Source organism: Gouania willdenowi, chromosome 6 (genome assembly GCF_900634775.1).
Source record: "Gouania willdenowi chromosome 6, fGouWil2.1, whole genome shotgun sequence".
Classification (NCBI taxonomy): domain Eukaryota; kingdom Metazoa; phylum Chordata; class Actinopteri; order Blenniiformes; family Gobiesocidae; genus Gouania; species Gouania willdenowi.
Genome location: NC_041049.1, coordinates 12,622,256 through 12,639,795, shown reverse-complemented (window position 1 = coordinate 12,639,795; position 17,540 = coordinate 12,622,256). Strand labels below are relative to the sequence as shown.

At 36.5% G+C, this 17,540-nt stretch overlaps 1 protein-coding gene across 12 annotated transcripts in view; it reads left to right on the top strand.

Annotated features, from left to right (window-relative positions):
- Positions 1-17,540, top strand: part of LOC114465681 (tyrosine-protein phosphatase non-receptor type 12-like) — a 60,862-nt gene that overhangs the window by 35,095 nt on the left and 8,227 nt on the right. For 9 of the 12 annotated variants that reach the window (XR_003674330.1, XR_003674329.1, XR_003674331.1 and 6 more), the window contains exons 11-14: positions 1,482-1,580; positions 5,600-5,685; positions 14,192-14,381; positions 15,256-16,198. Coding sequence is in view for 6 of the 12 variants with exons in the window: in XM_028450845.1 (XP_028306646.1) it covers positions 1,482-1,580; positions 5,600-5,685; positions 14,192-14,381; positions 15,256-16,198 (1,318 nt within the window). In the remaining 6 variants the exon portion in view is untranslated. Of the gene's footprint in view, positions 1-1,481; positions 1,581-5,599; positions 5,686-14,191; positions 14,382-15,255; positions 16,199-16,397; positions 16,426-17,540 lie in introns of all 12 variants that reach the window. The other 3 variants (XR_003674328.1, XM_028450842.1, XM_028450843.1) reach the window with 1 other exon arrangement.

Below are 17,540 nucleotides of genomic sequence, written 5' to 3'. Positions count from 1 at the left end.
AATATTTTAACTTTTTGGGTTGGGGCTAGACCAGCAAATATCAGGCTTAGTGTAAATAAGGAAACTCACAGACATCTAGTTACATGAACTGCTCCACAGTATGGAGGCGTCATTGAGAGTAGTTATACTGATAGTAGGTATACTGATAGTGATCTTAACTCTGCAGTCAGGGTGAAGGGAGCCTCTCACAGTCCTCGCTGCTGCGTCACAACCCATATATGTTAATGATCCCAAAAGTTGACCAGAAATATACGAAAAGTAAAATGCAAAATTTAACATTAAGATGGACATACTGTATTATTGCAAAACCTAGGTTCCCAAAGTGTGGTATGGGTACCCCCGGGCGTATGCAAATTGTCATAGGGGGTACTATTACTAATGCTTGGCTAATGATAGCTAATGCTAATATTAGGTTAATGTTAATGCTAGGCTAATGCTATGTTGATGCTAATGCTATTTTGATGTTAATGCTAGGCTAATGGTAACTAATGTTAGTTAATGCTGATGCTAGGTCATGCTAACAGTAATGCTAGGTTAAATCTAACAGTAATGCTAGGCTAATGTTAACTAATGCTAGTTAATGCTAATGATAGGTTAATGCTAGGTCATGCTAACAGTAATGTTAGGCTAATGCTAACAGTAATGCTAGGTTAATGCTATTTTGATGTTAATGCTAGGCTAATGCTAATACAAGGCTATTGTTAATGCTAGCAAATGTTAATGCTAATGTTAACTAATGCTGGTTAATACTAATGATAGGTTAATGCTAGCTCATGCTAATGGTAATGCTAGGCTAATGCCAATGCAGTGTTCAATGACGCAGGCTAGCACCTGCATCCTCACTTGTATTTTCTTTAGGAAATGTAAATATTCTATTTATATGTGATTCCTCAACAGTAACATCCATAGACCATTTTCACTGTTGGGCTACATTGTGTATGACATTACATTATTATGTTTTTTAAGTGCGCAGGTAGGAATAGGGGGTACATGGCTTCAGGTTAAATGTCTGAAGGAGTACGGGACTGTGAAAAGTTTGGGAACAAAGTATTTCGCAGACGCATTATTTAGGATGTGTTTTTGGTTTTAGCAGCAACAGGGATTTTGGTGTCATGTTCCCTTTAAGGGTTCAATCATTTTTGCTGGAATGGAGCATTGTGTATGTCACTGTTACTGCAAAGTAGTGTCAGCATTTAAAAAAATATCAGTCTGTAAAGGACAAGGCCACAGAGAAGGATCTTTGATCAAATGTGGCCTTTAGATTTAATAAATAATATTGTGGTTTTGTGTTTGATTACAATGGAGAAAGCCTAACAGTTCTGCTTGATTGTTTATATTTCACTACAATGGATCAAGTACTCCTGTCAAAGTCTGTCAGCTCTGTAACCTTCTACTCATCTTTCTCACTTGGTGTCACACGTCTTCCTCTTCATCCTTTGTTCATTTCTACTTTGTTTGCTTTCTACTCCTCTTTTCTTTAGGAACAGTACGAGTTAGTTCACAAAGCAATCGCTCAACTCTTCGAGAAGCAACTGCAGTTATTGGAGAGTCCCACCAACACACAGATCCACGAGGGCATGGTATGATGCACGCAGACTTCACACACACGCACATTGTGAACACTGTTGGCTGTTGAAGAAAGACAGGATGTCGCCAAGTAACACGTTTGCAATGGGCGGGAAAAACACAAATAATTAACTCACTGGGGAAAAGAGGGTTGGAGGAGAAGGAGGTGCGGCTTTTAGAAAACTTAGCTTTTTACACACATTGAGACAAATAAAAGCTGTGAGTTTTTAAGAAGCACTTGGTAGCTGCTCTTTAGGATAATTCCCAGAGGGATGAACACTTAAAGCTTTTCAAAAGACGCAGAAAAAGCTGCTCTCCACTGTCAGTGCAAACTACAGCACATGGCCCTCAAACCTCCTTCTAACACTGTTAAGCAAGGCAAGAAGTTTGTTTATAAAAGTTAGAGAGCTGAAATACAGTCTCTTAAAGAAAATAGTCTGAAATAGTGCTATATAGTCTCTCTTCAATATAACAATCTTAGCATGCAATGACAAAGTCATGTCCTTAGGATGCTATGAGATGGACTCCAGCTAAATATAATGAAAACAGGAAGTCAAAAACCATCCGGCGTAGGACAGAGTTTAGTCTAGGATGGGGCGCAGCACAGACCACAGCTCAGGACTGGCTTCAGTGGTGAGAGTTTGAAAATACAAGTTTTTTATATATTTTCTTTTATTAATGAGAAAGTTTTGTATGTCTTTTCAAGTTTTGACAATAAATTAATTATTTAAAAAAAAAATGAATTAATTAGAGACTTTGTACTTCATTCATTTTGATTAATTTTAAATTAATCGCATAGCAGCATTTGACTCGAGAAGCTATATTTTTCAATTAAAATGGATTTTGGTATATGATTGAATAAATGAGCTTAAACGATAAAATTGTGTTTGTTATTTCCATCACTGACTACAGTCATTTATCTACTGACTTTGTTCATTTGTCAGTCATGGACTTGTGTATTTTGGCCCTGAGAAAGGTTCCACGTTGTTTGGAGTGCCCATGAAAAAGCAATTAACTGTGTTTTTTTTTTTTATTATTATTTATTTTTTTTTTTGTATGTTATTTTTCTAATTAATCGCAATTATTCCATTAAAGTCCCAGCCCAAAATAATATTTAAATAAATTAAAAAGCACTCGGAGGGTGCAGATCTCCGTCACGCCATAGCAATTCCCCTAAATGTTGTCATCTAAATGTTACAAAGATATTCAGGAAAATCTGTTTATCCATAATGGTTGTTTTCCACCAGCTCCAGAATAAACTCTACATGTCCGAGTCAAATTCTATGAAAATCGGTCAATTACGAACCAAGATATGATTTTTTTTAATTTCTCCAATGATGAGAGAGATGGATTTCTCCTATTTTAAAAAAACGATCCAGCTTTCAAGATTCTGATCTGGATCATCTCCAAAATCTAACTAGAATATTTGCATTTCCTGAATAAAATGCTAGTGAGGATGCAGGTGCGTGTCACACTGCATTAGCATTAGCATATGTTAGCATTAGCATTACCATCAACATTAGCTAGCATTAGCATTAACTGTGGGATGTTGAGCAAGTCCCTCAACCCCCAACTGCTCCCCGGGCACCACACTGAAGCTGCCCACTGCTCCTCAGGGATGCGTTAAATGCAGAGAACAAATTGTGTAAACATATACAACGATAAATGAAGACGAAGGCCCCTGATTTAATGGTTCATTTTTAATTTATTAATAACTAACATTAGCTAGAATTAGTCTAGCATTAGCACCAACATAGCATTCGCCTAGCAAATGCCTTAGCCGAGCATTAGCATTCACCTATCAATAGCATTAGCATTTGTCTAGGATTAGCATTAGTCTAGCAATAGCATTAACCTAGCAGTTGCTAAGCATTAACTTAGCAATAGCTGAATAATAGCAATAAGGTTGAAAAAGGATGAAATGGGTTGAAGGTCGTAGCTGAACATCAGTTAAAGAATGGCTGGGGATGAAGGGGTTAAAAGTAAAAAAAATTTAAAAAAAAAAAGCAATGAATGGAAAACAAACAAATGTAATAAGTCAAAAACTTTAAAAGTTACAAATGATAAAAGTACAAGCATAAATCTTGGGAACTTTCTGAATTTTATGATAGTTTATTTGTCAAAATTTGACAAACGGTGTAGGAGGAGTCAGCAATGACGGAAGAAAAAAAACGGATAACAATTGAGGATGCCTCCTGCTTCCTCACTAATTACTTGCTCCTTATTCCATTTTGGATATTTTCCAAAAATGTCATCAAAATCTGTCCCATAAGATTTGGAGTTTGACTGTTAACAGACAAATTAATAAACACCGGCAGAGTTAATTAAGCATTGTGGCAAAAGTGTGGTATAATAAAACCTGACCATTTTTAATCTTTGGGATAAACAAAAAAAACCTTTATAGTTATAGTTCATTCCAAAGGGTGGCCTAAGTCACAACACACAGAAAAGATGCGTGAGTGCACTGGCAAAAGGCCAGAAGTCGACTTCCTGCCTCGGAAACTGTGATGACATCAGCCCGCTCCCATAATGCACTTAAAGTCTGAGAATAGACTCACATCCGTTGGGAGAAGGGACCCATTGACGACGCTTACACAAACAACCCAATTTAATTTTAAAGACTCAGTGGGTAATGCTGTCTAATGTGGAACACACCTCAGCGCTCGCACTAACCGTCCTCCCGTAAAGTTTGTGCTATTAATCATTGAAAAAGAAGGCGTGGCTTCACCGACACCGGCAGGGCTTTGCTTAACAGTTTACAGCTGCTGATTGTAACCTTGTCCTTATCTTACAAAGAAAACTTCCACACAGTGAATTATTAGTGCTAGTGTACTACACTGACTCAGTCCACACACACACTACAAATCACCCACACAGGTGCTTCCAATGGTCATATTAGTAATGAATGTGCACATCCTACACGTTTCTGCAATGGCTTGTGTTGTGCTCTTTTGGATAAGCATTCATATAATGTGGAATTTTCCACAGAGGTTTACGCTTTTGTACATCATGTCATCTGTACTTGGCTTAGTTTTGTGTAATTACACAAATCTGCCTACACAAAGCTGAAGAAGCAGCTCGGTGCCCCCATCGTCATGAGTTCATGATGACAAACCATCCCGTTTTTGTCTCATTGTTATTGAAAAGTTGAGAAAAACAAAGCAAATGAAGAAGAGCAGTCGTAAGTTTAACTTCCTCTAAAGAAAATTTGACTTTTACTCAAATTTTAATGTTTAAAATGTCTTTATTCTTCATTTTAAAAAATAAAGAAAGAGAAGAGAAGGGCAACTGTTGTCACAACAGGGGGTCACAAAAATGTGATTGTGTGATCAAAGGGTCACATTATCAACATTAATGTCAGCCTTTACAATAAGGACCAATCTAATCATCAATACAGGAAAGATTAAAGGGTTTTGTTTTGGTGATTGTTTGTCGAGTTATTTTGTGTATTTTTTTCCATTATATTCTGTCATTCTGTGTATAATAATACGGGTTCTTTTTAGTGTATTTTTGTTGTCGTCTTAAAATATTTTCCATTTATTTATTTGTAGTCACATTGTGTGTTTTTGGAGTCAGGTGTACATTTAGTTGTCTTTTTTGTGATCAATTTTTTTTTTGTGTCAGTGATCAATTTAACTCCCTCGAAAGAAAGTTTCTTTAGAAGGAGAAAGTCATTCTGTGTATAATACTAAGGTTTTTTTTCTGTATTTTTTAGTTACAGTGTTTATTTGTAGTCGTCTTGTGTGTTTGTTCAGTTTTTTTGTCATTTTGTGTATTTTTGTGTCTTTTTATGTATTTTCCTGTAATTTTGAGTGTTTTTGGGATAATTTTGTACATATAACTAGGCAGCTGCAAAATTAGACTGAGGGCTGTCCGCTGTAGAAGGTTTGAGCTTTTTAAAGGTTACCTAGATAAAGGTTACCTTGATACAGCTTATGTATGGAACCTGTATTAAATATATTTGAACTGGCAAAATATGGCACAATTTAAATTGATTAAAGTATTAAATTGCACATCTTCACTTTGTATCCAGGAGGAAAGCATCCCTGACAAAACAAGCCATCATTCGGATGACGAGCGATGGGACACACCTCCACCTAAACCTCCACGCATACGCAGGTAGGACATGTTTTTTCCTTTTTTTTATTAGTTAAAGGGGAAGTATTATGAAAATTTCACTTTATAATCATTTTGCTACAGCGATATACATTCCTTAAGCCTCATTCATTTCCTCCGTCCCTTGTTATTCCACATTTTGTAAAAATTCAGCTCCAAACGGGCGAGTTGGATTTTTCTTGTGTTTTGATGTCACAATGGGGAAACTCCTCCTCCTGACAATCCTGGCTCCTCCTACTTTATAAGAATGTGAGCTCCTCCCTCTCAAACTACCTCACAAGTAAAACAAACACTGCGGTTTAAAGCTGCTATCCGGAGTTTCTGTGAGAACGTCTCGATGTCCCACCCTCAGTGGCTCTACTTCCTCCCTTGCCTCCTCCAATCTACCAGAAGCTACACCTCTACGTTTGTGCATACACATTGCAAAACTTAACTAAGTCACATAACTACAAAAACAACACATTTATTGTTAGTGTCATAACTTTTGATTAAAACATGTTTATTACCTGTCCATGAGAACTGTCACCAAATTGTAATCCTTTTAGAATCAGCGAGTCCCTCCACCTTTGAAAAGCAGCTCCGAGATAAATCCTGTTGCGGTCACGAAGACGTTTATCCATAAGCTTTGTACCCGGATTTTTCTTTTGTCTTTTAGTAAAAGCTTTATATGTTGGCAGTCGTGGAATGGGTAACTTTGGTATTTTGGAGCGCTCCTCCATGACGCTCTGCTGCTCAGAGTGATACTTGTTTGTCACTTTGATTGACAGTCCTCGCTACAGGAACTCAAAACCTATTGGCTGGGCACACTTGACAATCGTTTCCATTTGTATGGGGGTCAATAGGACGAAGGAGGGATTTGTATACATTAAGGTACATGAATGACCACCGACAGTATACCATAGTAAAAGACTAGTTAGGTATTTTTTTGCATTTCAAAACAATCTTACATAAACATAGATTTCTCAGAAACTCAGGATATCAGCTTTAGCATACTGTAGAATATACGTTATACTTTATTGTCATATGTGAAGCTACATACACAAAATGTGTTCTCTGCATTTAACCCCTCCCTGAGGAGCTGTGAGCAGCCACAGTGTAGCACCCAGGGAACAATTAGGGTTAATATAATGGACCAATCAACATCCCACAGTGAAGGACCAGGGAGACTAGAACCAGTGAGCCTAGGATTACAAGCCTGCTCCCTTAACCACTAGTCTCTTTATCCACAGATAATATATTTACATTCAATTTTGAGATTATCCAGTATATAGATAATCCGAAGCGCAGTGTGATTGCTCACAATCAGTTCCATTTTTAGTAGCCGTTATATCGCCTTTGACATGATCTGACATGATTGGACAAAACAGTGGACTATTGTCTTAAATGGACTAGTTCTGTGGTCAGAATATTTGCGGATGACAAGAAAGAAACGTAGCAGCTTTGGTGAGTGTTTGAAACATCTGAAACAGCTGATTAACTACGCTGCTGATCAGACTCACAGTCACATTAACCGCTTATATAGCCATGTGTTTTACTGTATTGTGCAATTTTTTGGCTTAAAACAATAACGAGTGTGTGAATAGCAAAAGAAAATTGCGATTTGATCACCCTCTCAGTGGGATGCATGAATTCAGCGTCTACAGACACGCCCACTCATGTATATGCACGAAGGCCCCAAAACAGCCTGTTTTTAGAAGCGTCATTAAAGTGACTTTTCAGAGGGCTAATACTCCAGAAAACAGGCGAGTTTGGGAGAATAAGCCTCAAACACTAGTAGGGTTGGGTACCGAAACGCAGTACCAATATGGCACCGGTTCTGACGTAAACGGTAGTAACCAGACCGAATAAGAACGGACATCACAGATGATGACAGCAGCCTTTCCTCTTTGGGTAAAGTTTAGCAATTTAATGCTAGCTAATGGCAAGCTAGCAAACACCGTTGCCATTAAACGTTTGACAACAACATATGAGCTATGTCTTATACTTCAACTCAGTGTCCACTGACTTTCTGCCTAATGTTCAGATCATAACAAGTCGTGTTTGTAGACAAAATGTTGAACTTAAGCTTTAACACCAAATTTAAAAGGCACAGTTTTGCATTTACTCAGGAATGCAACAGATTGGCTAGCTCAAGGGTTTACTGCAACCTGCGGCTCAGGAGCCACATGTGGCTCTTCGACTCTTTTGCAATGGCTCCCTATAGCTTTAAAAAAAATAATTATATTATATATGATTATTGACAAATAAAATCATAACAATATTCATCTCCAGTATTATATAGTTTAATACAATATTGTTTTATTTGATATTATTTTAAATGTTTTTGTTTATATTATTTCAATATGTTTCTTGTATATATATTATTTAAGGTAATATTATGTTCAATTTGGCCCTGAAATAAGTATATGCAGTTTCATTATTTTTATTTTTTTTAAAGTACCAGTTTAAGCACCGTTTAAGCACCAGAACCATTTAAAAAAATACTGAGTAGGCACCGGTATCGGATAAAACCCAACCAATACCCAACCCTAAATACTATGTTGTAGAACAAATGGAGATGGGTGAAGAATAGCTGGACCTTTAAACGGATGAGCTGTGGTCAGTTTGTTTCACATGCCGCACACAGCCTCACACACACAGGGTTAAACAGAAACAGTAGGTGTGCTGCTGTTTGTGGGAGGCTATATTCACAGCGTGCGTGCGTGCGTGCGTGCGTGCGTGCGTGCGTGCGTGCGTGCGTGCGTGTGTGCGTGTGTGTGTGTGTGTGTGTGTGTGTGTGTGTGTGTGTGTGTGTGTGTGTGTGTGTGAAAGCATATTAAAAGCAGCAGGCGTGGATTTCCAGAGTTTTCCAACACCTTTAGATCTTTGTCATCCCACGACTGCCGCCAGGCCTCCACTTTACTAAAGTTAAGTTTGCGCTGACTGTTACCAACCGCCTGCAGAGGAGCTGTATTTATAGATCATTCTGCAACACTGTGCAACGCTGCCATGTTAAAGGCAACGCAACCCGAGGCTAGTCAAAGTAGAACTGTTGAAAGAAAACGCTGGCTTACTTTTCAAAAACATGTACACCCTTAAACCACTAGTTAAACACACAGAAGACACCCCCAACTCCCGCCCCCTCCTCTCTCCATAACTCATTCTTCGACGCTTTTCCTTTTCATGCCGTCTTCAAGCTTCTCTGCTTCCGTTGCTCTCTTGACACGTTTGGAATTTTGCTGTAAAGTATGTGCACAGCAGGAGTTGTACTCCACTTTTTTTCTTTACTAGTTAATTCGAGGTCCCTCTTTCCCTATTCTTATGATTTATCCACTAACAGGGAGACCCCCTCCTCGTCAGAGATGCAACTCGTACACTTGGCAACTTTTTAACGAGGGCGATAGATGCTGCCTGACTGCTGCCTTTATATAACATAGAATATCTCGCTGCCTAGAGACATTGTTTCACTTCATTATCTGTTTTTAGCAGCTTTGTATTGCAATGTCCACTTTAAAAGAATCTTTTACTTTTTTTTGCACATATTACTTTCCAAACTCATGACAGATTAAATGTTTATTTTCACTGAAACATTTTTGACAAATTGTTCAAGTAGCACACATAAGATGTTGTTCAAGATGCTGCAGATTTGGTGATAATATATGTTTTACAAATGAACAGAAGAAACACTAAACAAAGAAAAAAAAAAAGGAAACAGGAAATGTACATAATTAAGTAAAATACTGTTGATTAAATAAGGAATAAATACAAGTGCACACATTACAGTAGAGAAAAATAAAATAATAATAATACAAATGTACAAATGTAATACAGATCTATACATGAATCAAGAAGCTGGATTCTTTTAAAATATTACACTATTGTGCAAATATTTTTCTGACTAGTTAAAAGTGTTTGTTGTTAGTAAACTAGGAATGTGATGATTTTCTTTAAAAATGTGTCAAAGGTTTTTGTTTGAAAATGAGAGAATTGCATATGTTAAGAGAAATATATTTGATAATTTTGTACAATTTAAATAATTAATATATGATATCACAGAAATGGATAGATATTAGGGGTGTGCTTTGCCATGAATCTGACGATACGATTCACAATTTGCATTTCGCAATACAATATATCCCGATACTAAATATGATATACATTGCAATAAATATCAATAATTACAAATTTCACCTTTACAAGTACAAAATTGTATGAAATACAATTTATTTCATTTGTTTTCAACTTGCGAGAACAATAAATGGTAACTGACGGTAATTCAAGAACCATTATCAAAAACAAGTGTCAAATAACATTTAAAATAAATAAATATAATTCCACAACAAATTCTATGAATTTTTTTAATTCTTCAAAAAAAACAAAGGTATGTTTTATGAAAATAAAGTGCAATCAACTTCTAAGCTAAAATGCAGTGAGGAGTGACGTAGTTTAACAAGGTCTGATGTGGTTCCCTGACACCTAGTGACTGGGGGTTTACATGCTATGCATATGTTGGCGCGATTAAAAGTTTTTTTCGTTAAAAAACGTGATTTTAAAAAATCGATTTAGAATTTTTTTTGTGATCGATAATATAATCGTAATGTGAAATTTTTTCTCATACCCTTAATAGATATACAGACAGGAACAAGGGTTTTTTAAGTTACTGCTAGACTTCCTTCATTGTCTTACCTTCTAATTAAAGTGAAACTGTGAAATATTAGTGTTTCAGTGTATATCACACTGGTAGCCCTTTAAATTATCCAGTTGCTTTAAAGTACAGTAGCTCGCAGTTTAAGAAAGACTTCCTGTTGTAGATTATCGTACATTGAATTTGTATTAATTGTTAATTCAAATATCTTCATTTCCTAGTACCAGGTTGCAGCTGAGTAGATGTCTTGTGCTGTGGGAATATTTGAGTGGTTGATTCTTATATAGACCCCCCCCTTATTATTTTTGATGTTTAATGAATTATACCACTGAGCCAAAAGAACATGTTTCTGTCAGTCTTTTTCTCCCTCACTGCCTTAATGTTAATTTTAGGAAGGGATTTTCTTTCTTCTGCCACACAAACAATATCATGCTTTTGTTTTGCTATTGTTCCAGCTGGTTTTTGATGGAAAGCCAAGCATTTGGCCTAATTTAAGAATGTAGCAGCAACTGAGCTGCCTATTTGAGAGAAAACATACACATTTGAACTGTGATGCTGCCAAAACAGGATTCTTTCCTGGCAGTGGGACAGAGCTACACATGCTTCCTCCTGCCTCTCGGCTCAGCTTAGCTTAGCTTAGCTTAGCCTAAACTCTTGCTGTACACAACTGATAGTAGAAGCTCATTCTACCAACTCCCTCTGGGGTTTCTATCTCATTCCTCATTCCAATTAGTGCTGGAGATATAAGAACGCAAACACATTCCAGTATGCAGCATTGCCACATATAGTGAACAAATTCCTGCCTAAGTCTTTAAAAATGTTAAAAGACTTTACATTTGTTTGTTATAGGTGTATCAACTCAGCTTACCTCAATAAATAATGAATTTCAACCCTATATTTATCACAACACGTATCGATCCATCTGTGATTATTATTTCCGTGGGAAGTAAAAGTGTGATTTTAGCTCATTTGTATGTGTGTGCATCTTTTTACCTCCACGCTGACCATATAGATGAGTATGGTGTGACCATACTTTTAGAAAGATGGAAAATAAGTGACATGTGGAGGTTTTTTAGTAAAGCACAAAGGTAATTTTATAGATATTTGATGGTTGATGACGTATAAGGATTTCACCGCATGATATTTCATTAAAAAAGGCATCATTGGGCAAGGTTTCCCTGAATATTATGATGGAAATAAAAAGAGAAATACTTTAAACTCTTATACAGGATTATAATATAACTAAAATAAGGCAGAAAATACAATTGAATAGATTTAGAGTAATTTTAAAGATTTTTGCAAAACAGTGGCAAGACAGTTATGATATTTTAACACTTTGAATAACAAAAAAAATTACAGAAGTAATTTAGTAAGTAACATTTAAAAAAAAATTATCTCAGTAAATGCATATATACTGCAGGATTCCCGCATATCCTTAAAGTCTTAAAAGGCTTTAAATTCATGAATCGAAAAATAAAGCCTTAATTGTCAATAAAAAGTCTTAAATCAAGGTTTAAAAAGTCTTAAATTTTAAGACATAGTAGCTATGATTGTAAGTAGTCTCACATTTTAAAATAAATGGTAACATTAGTTTTTTTTTTTTTTTTAAATGTATAAACAACATGGGAGAATGTAAATTTAACAAAAATTGCCCGTTTTTATTTTTGTTGTTTGTTTTGTTTTATAGATTTCTGACTATTTTTGTAGTAATCTTGTGTTTTTGGAGTGATTTTGATTATTTTGGTCTTTTTCGTGTATTTTACTGTCATTTTGTGTATTTTTTTTTTTACTTTGGGGGGGCCGCCAGTTGCACGTCTGCACTAGACAATAGGAAAGAAAATACCCGAATTGTTATTGATGTGGCGGTTTTTTCTCCAATTATGTTTACTGTGAAGTTGGTCTTAAATTTAATTTCAGATGGGAATAAAAAGTCTGAAAATTTGACAAAAGCTGTAGGAACCCTGTAACACTAAGTTACTACATATCAGGTATCTTTTTATGCCTTTAAACCTTTTTTTAACTAAAAAAAATGCAGTTGCACAGAATTTTTAGATGTCACGTCATTGACCCATGAACTGCAATGTTGTTCTATCTGAAAGTTATTGATGTATGTCTTTCTGCTGAAAGAAATTAAAGTTTATTTCTTTTAGAAGCTGCACATTTGCTCAAGGAAATGCTCCTATCGAGCTCTGTCAGTCTGTGTTTGACACACCCACATCCACTCCTACGTTAACTTCTTCCTGTGACTTGTATATTGTCTCATCACCACATCCTTTCTCTGGTTTTATGTTTCTACAATGCAGCAACGGAGGTAGAGAAATATCCTCAGCATTATAACACATCACATGTAACTGTCCTATACGATGTGCACCTATAGATGTATTTACGTACACACAAACCACAAGCATACAGGGCTGCACAGGAAGCACTTCTGATCTGGAAGCAGGATTTAAACTTGTGATTATAGCACAAGGTGATTATGGTGAAGGAAGGTGTCTAATGTCTCATCAGTACCATTAGCATGACTGGGCTTTAAAAGCCTGCCATCTAGTGGTGAAATGGAATAAGAGGAGCAGCTGTGCTTCAGTGCTACTGTGATTGCATGTTGAGTTGAAATAGTTTAGTTTGACTAATTAAATTATTTAATTGTTATTATAATGTTTAAATATTATTTAATCATTGTTAATTAAACAAATAAGATTAAATGATTTAAAAGTTAACTTTAGGGGAGTGGTGGCCTAGTGGTTAAGGACACTGGGCTTGTAATCGGAGGGTTGCCGGTTCAAGCCTCACCTGGGCCGTCACTGTGGGATGCTGAGCAAGTCCCTCAACCCCGAACTGCTCCCCAGGCGCCGCAAAAATGGCTGCCCACTGCTCCTCAGGGATGGGTTAAATGCAGAGGAGGAATTCCATTAATGTACTAACATTACATGGCCAATTAAAGGCGAAAGCCCCGATTTAATCTTTAATCTTTAATCTTAATTCAATTTATTATTTATAAGGTTTAGATATTATTAAGCATTATTCATTTATCAAATTAGATGAAATGATTTAACAGTTAGATTATTAAATTATTTACCAGTTAAGTTATAAATTATTTAATTATGTTTAGATATTATTAATTATTGTTAATTTATCAAATAAGATGAAACGGTTTATCAGTTAACAAAATTCAGTAAATCAAGCAGTTAAACTGAGTTATAAATTAAAAAAACATTAAACTAAAATCAATTTGGTAAAGCTAAAATTAAATTATATTGGACAAGTTGAGTTTGGAGAAACATTTTTATGTATTAAAGTTTATTAAAAATTAGAATAAAATTGTTGATTGTAACTGAATGTTAGGACGATATTTAATTTAATGTTTAATGAATGTCAATTAAGTGAAGATAGTTAATTTGCTTATCCTTCTATTTCAATTTTGATTAGTCCTGAAGCTTAAATTAAAGTAACTATAAAGTTTTGATAAGGCTAATACATATGCAAGAAAAGAATGTTTAACTCAAATGTTTAAGTTCTTCTGACATTTCCTTGTTTTTTAGTTACAATGTAGAGTTTTTCACTGGAGAACTTTCACCTGTTCAATGTTAAAATCAACAAATTAATTAACTCCGAAGTAAAACACCTTTATTGGAAATCAACTGCTTAATTTCTCGAGTGGAATCCAGTTTTGAAAACTCCGGTAGACGCCAAAAATCCCTTCATTTATATAAAAAAACCTTGACAGATAGAGAACATAGTCATTTTTGATCACAGCAGCTGTTCAAATCCTCTGGACAGAGAGAGGAATTTAAAACAACAAAGCATCAGCCTCACTTTTTAAATCCTTAAATGAAAGGTGAAATATCACTTCAATGGTGTTTCTCTCTCTTTGGTTGTCTTTAGTTCGCAGGTAGAAGGCGACGTGAAAGAAGAGATCCTTCAGCCTCCTGAGCCTCATCCTGTTCCCCCCATCCTGACCCCCTCCCCCCCCTCCGCCTTCCCCACCGTCACCAACGTACGACAGGACAACGACCGCTACCATCCCAAACCTGTCTTACATGTCCTGGCTACTGCACAGCACAATGTGGCACAGGTCAGACTTAAATGCATACAAACCAGGGTTGGGGTCATTGGATTTGGCAATTGAAAATTTCCAAATACACTGTAATCATAGGAGTTGTTAATCTTATTAATATTTTTCTCCTGGGCTATTAATGCAGCACTAATGACACGTATGTCATCTAATTTTTTGGAGCCAAAAGTCAAGGTCAAGTGTCAAAAACCAAAATGTTCCATATCTCTACCAATATTTATTGTACAATATGATCTTTGCTCAAATGCATATTTAAGGTCACGGTCAGTCTTCTGTTTTTATGCTGGAGGCATCCACACTATTGTTATCAGTTTTTCTTCTGTCTGCACTAACTCCTCCTACACAGTTTGTTTGATTTTGACTATCAAAATATTCAGAAAGTTCCCAAGATTTATGCTTGTACTTTTATCATTTGTAACCTTTAAACTTTTTGACTTATTACATTTTTTCTTTCCCATTCGTTTCTATTAAAATGTTTTTCAAGCTTTAACCCCTTTATCCCATCCCATTTTAACTTTTTAAAAACTTTTTCAGCCCATTCCAACTTTTTTTTAAATTTTTAAACCCATTTCAATCTTCTTTTCAACCTTTTTCAACCTTATTGCTAATGTTCAGCTATTGCTAATAAAGATGTAATTGAAAAGTGTACGGTAATTGACCCCCACCCTGACACACACACAGCTACACAGCTCAATTTTCATTACAATAGGTTGTCCAAATGTAGGAATAGTTTGTTGTGGCTAAACTTGCATTACATTATGTGATTTTTAGTGTTTTTTGACTGATTTTTTAAAATCCAGCTGTGTCTGAAATCTCTAACCAGTTTCACAACAGCAGAATTGTCTAAACGTGTGTCCAATTTTGTGAATTTCAGAGCAAAGATGTGGACCAGCAGCGGAACCAGTCAGAACCCAATCCAAACAAACAGTCCAGTCCATCAGAACAAAAGGATCAGGACCAAAAACAGCCGACTCAAGTCTCAAATCTGGATCTTAACGATAATTACAACAAGTTGTCCTCAACGCAAACATCAAAGGCAGAAACGGGCCAGAGTCCCTCGTCCCCTTTATCCCCTGTAGTAGAATGTTCTGGCGCTCCTCGCATTGAGAGGAAGCTCAGCATCGAGATCAAGAAGGTGCCTCTGCAGGAAGGACCTCGTAGCTTTGACACGTCCTCCTCTCTGGGAGCAGCAGCAGGAAGCAGCAGCAGCAGCTCCAGCACTAACAGCTCTGGCCTCCAGAGAGGCCATGCCTTCAAGGCTCGCTGTGGACAATCCCTGCTCACGTCCAGCTCCTCCCTATCAGAAGACTCTGGCACTGAGGGCGGGGCTGGTGGTTGTGGTGCGAGACCCGAAAGCGGTGGTCTCACCAGACCGAACCACCTCCCTGTGAAGAGCGTGGAGAAGCTGGACTCAGGGGACGGAGACAAAGAGGACATGAAAGCTAAACACACCACATGGACACAGTCATGCAGCAGTCCAGAGAAACTCCCAAAGACCTCCTCTTCATCATCCTCCTCTGACCGCATCGCTCCATCCTCATCCTCCTCCTCCCACCTATCTTCGTCCTCCTCCTCCTCCTCTTCCTCCTCCACTCCTGTCAGGACTGCCCTGAGCTTCACAAACCCGCTGCACTCAGACAACTCGGATGAGGAAGGGAACGCAGAGTCGCCCGGAGGGAAGGATAGCTACCAAACCAACGTATCCACGGTGACGGCCATGGTGACCACATCCCATCACTACGGAGACCAGCCGCCCGTCAGGAAGGTGCTGCCCATGTCGATCGCGGGGCAGAAGGCGCCGTCGGAAATCACAGCCAGTACGTAAATCAGAGCTTTCACTGCTTCCACTCTCTCATTGTCACTGAGGCTCAAGTTATAGAAACATATAATCACTAAAATAAACCTCACTTTTACATAACTCACTTTAGTTTAGCTACATTTTTCTATAACTTCTCCCTTTAACTATAGAGTTGGAACTAATTCTGACAAACTGTTTTTACATCCTCATCCACACAGTGAGGAGCTGTTTAATGGTCAGTAGTAGGTAAGGATAACAGAGGCTCACACACGCCACATGCTAATCATCTGTTAATGACCAGGGTTGAGGTCAATTACATTTTACAATTACAATTATGGTGAGCAAAATGTTTTTCCACTTACAATTAAAATTACAATTATTATTTATCCTCTGTAAGCCAATTATAATTATGTTCTCAATTACTCGAGTTCAATTACAATTAATCGGCAATTACTGAGCCTTTAATAAATAAGCCCATAAAATGTGTTAGCTTTCTGTTAGCATCTCTTATCAGTTAAATCAGCTGTAAAATACAATAAATATATGACCTATCATCTAATTTGTTTCTCATTTTTTCTGTAACCTTCTTATGGTTTCCTTATCCATGAATTATTGTATTTAATGTTTTTGTTTTGGGTGTATGAGCCTTTTTTCTGTTAGTATACCCCATCAATTTAAGTGGTTTTAAAATGCTGAATCTTAAGAGAACTCACATTTAAACTTGATATTAAACATTTTAATAATTATTAATTACATATGTGTAAGCCATAAAAAAAACTATAAAGTGGTCCCTCAGTTTTGCATTTATTATAAATTACAGTTTTTATATGATTTCCATGCCAATTACAGTCAATTATCTGAGCTCAATTACAATTTAGTTATGATTACAACAGCAACAAATTATTTCAATTACAATTATGTCATAATTCTAATTCATTATCAACTAGAATATTTGCATTTGCAGGTGCTGGCCTGTGTCCTATTGCATTAACTTAGCATTAGTATTAGTTAGCATTAACATTAGCAAGCATTAGCACAAATTTGCATTAGCATTGATATTAACCAGCATTAGTATTAACTAACATTAGCATTGCTTGCATTAGCATTAGAATTAACTTTAGCATTAATTTTAGCATTGGCTAGCATTAACATTAGCTAGCATTAGCATTAAAATTAGTATAACATATACATAGCATTAACATTAACTAGCTTAGCATAGCATTAACATTAACTAGCATTAGCCTGGCAGTGGCATTAGCCTAGCATTAACGCTAATCTAGCAGTAACTTAGCATTAGCCTAGCATTTGCATTAACCTAGCATTAGCTTAGCACTAACCTAAAAGGTAAAAAAAAAAAAAAA